The 1791-nt window shown below is 41.3% G+C and overlaps 1 protein-coding gene across 1 annotated transcript; it reads right to left on the reverse strand.

Moving 5' to 3' along the window:
* Positions 1-206: 206 nt before the first annotated feature.
* LOC139130628 (putative uncharacterized protein DDB_G0289963) lies at positions 207-1022 on the reverse strand. The gene has a single exon (XM_070696377.1). The coding sequence runs from the start codon at positions 1020-1022 to the stop codon at positions 207-209; it is 816 nt and encodes a 271-aa protein (XP_070552478.1).
* Positions 1023-1791: the final 769 nt, after the last annotated feature.

A 1791-nucleotide genomic window follows, 5' to 3' on the forward strand; every position in this document is an offset into this window, starting at 1 on the left:
TTGATATCTCTTGAGTGAATCTTGGCAGCCTCGGACATTTAATGTCAACCCAGAAATGGTTGCCATAGCAGCTAGTAAAATGAAATAGAGACTAAACATAGCGGAGAAAGTTAATGGACGAATTTACCAGTGGTTTTAATGTGCTGCTTTACTTTAGAGCTAATATTTTGAACACGTGCTTTTTGAGCTCCAGTTAAAGGTTGGGATTAACGATATGTATTGAAAGCAGTGATTAAAAGTTTAAGCTCCGGACAAAACTCGATGCATCTGGTAATCATTTTCTTTGAGTGAAGAGTATCCTCAAGGAACTCTTCAATTGATTGAAAGGACGGTAACTGACGGTTATTTTCAAAGGTCTGGGAAATATCGGAGAGTTCTGATGTCGTGGACGTCGTTTCATCGTGATCATCTTCTTGACGAGAAGTAGCAAAAAGATCTTGAGAGATACTGGCCTCTTCACTAAAGAGAGTTGATGGACCGGGAAGAGACGAATCAGAAAGCTGAACGGAAATTGGTTGTTGAGAATCAGACGAAGGCGTGTAATCTGAGGCTGGCGAAAAGGTGGGAGAGGGTGGGAAAGGTGAAGGAGGGGTTAGTACCCTCTCTTCGACACTAAAGTTTTCTTTATCGACAGGCAAAATCTCTGATGGGAGCGCCTTTTCATTAGTAGATTTTTTATCGTTTGCACGAGGGTTTTCTTTGTTGTCGGTTTCCATCTCATCAGCATTTTCTATTGAAGTGTCGCCATTGTTAAGTTTCGGTAATGTGTCACTTTCTTTTGATATAGACTTGCTACTGTCATTGGTCGGTAATATTGAAACGTCTTTATCACCTGTGTCACTTTGTGTCTTATTGTTTCGTTTGCCATCGGTATTTTTATCAGTGGTGGTGACCGAGCTCTCATCGTGCACGTTATCGCTTATGTCATCGCTTTTGTCATTATTGGCTACTTCATTGTCAATAACAGGTGTACCATAGCGTTGAATATTTTCCATCACTGCATATTCATTTTCGTCAACCATGTCAGTGGCGTTTTCGATATTGTAATCATCTTTCTGGCTCGTTTTTTCCTGGTTATCTTTAGCATTTTCCTTTTCAACGATTGTCTCAGACCCAGGGCAATTGATTTTTATGTGACCAATCTTATGACAGTTAAAACATCTCAGTTCATCAAATGACAAATAAATACGATATGTTTTGTCCTCAAACGTAACATGGTAACATCCCAATAATTCATTGTCACATGACAGTCCTGCGCCCACACAGAACTTGACGGGGCTCAGAGTGTCATTTGGGCCTGAAACGACGTTCTGGGCCCCGTCTATTAGTTATGCATAGTTTACTTTACTACTTTAATCGGAGGCGCACTTGACACCTTTTGATCGTCTCAGCAAACGATCGGCTGTTCCAGTTATACGGTAACCACCCGACTAAGACTTATCAAGTGCAGCGCCACTGCCGGGCCAGTCACGACGCGTCGACGACCACTTTCACCTAATTACATATTCATGACATCATCAGCAGATTTCATCAGTCGCTAGATGCTCACGCTTGTCTGTATAAAGTGTGAAAGAGGCTCCCCACCTAACTATCCAAAATGTTTTTGTGTCGAGTTTGTGTTTGGTTTGTTTCAAAAATGTGTTCCTACATTCTTATCCGATTGTTTGTGTTAATAAAAAATGTTTGTTTCGCCTCGGATATTTGAAGGGAAGTTTGGATTAGTGTGTACGGTAATGTTTTGTTTGTGTTGGGAAAGCTTATGGCGAGACGCAGCGGGACCTATGGTGTTAC

Source organism: Ptychodera flava, chromosome 4 (genome assembly GCF_041260155.1).
Source record: "Ptychodera flava strain L36383 chromosome 4, AS_Pfla_20210202, whole genome shotgun sequence".
In the NCBI taxonomy this organism is placed as follows: Eukaryota; Metazoa; Hemichordata; class Enteropneusta; family Ptychoderidae; genus Ptychodera; species Ptychodera flava.

Coding starts and splice junctions, on each gene's coding strand:
- LOC139130628 (XM_070696377.1), bottom strand. CDS start 1,022: ATGGTTGACGAAAATGAATATGCAGTGATGGAAAATATTCAACGCTAT.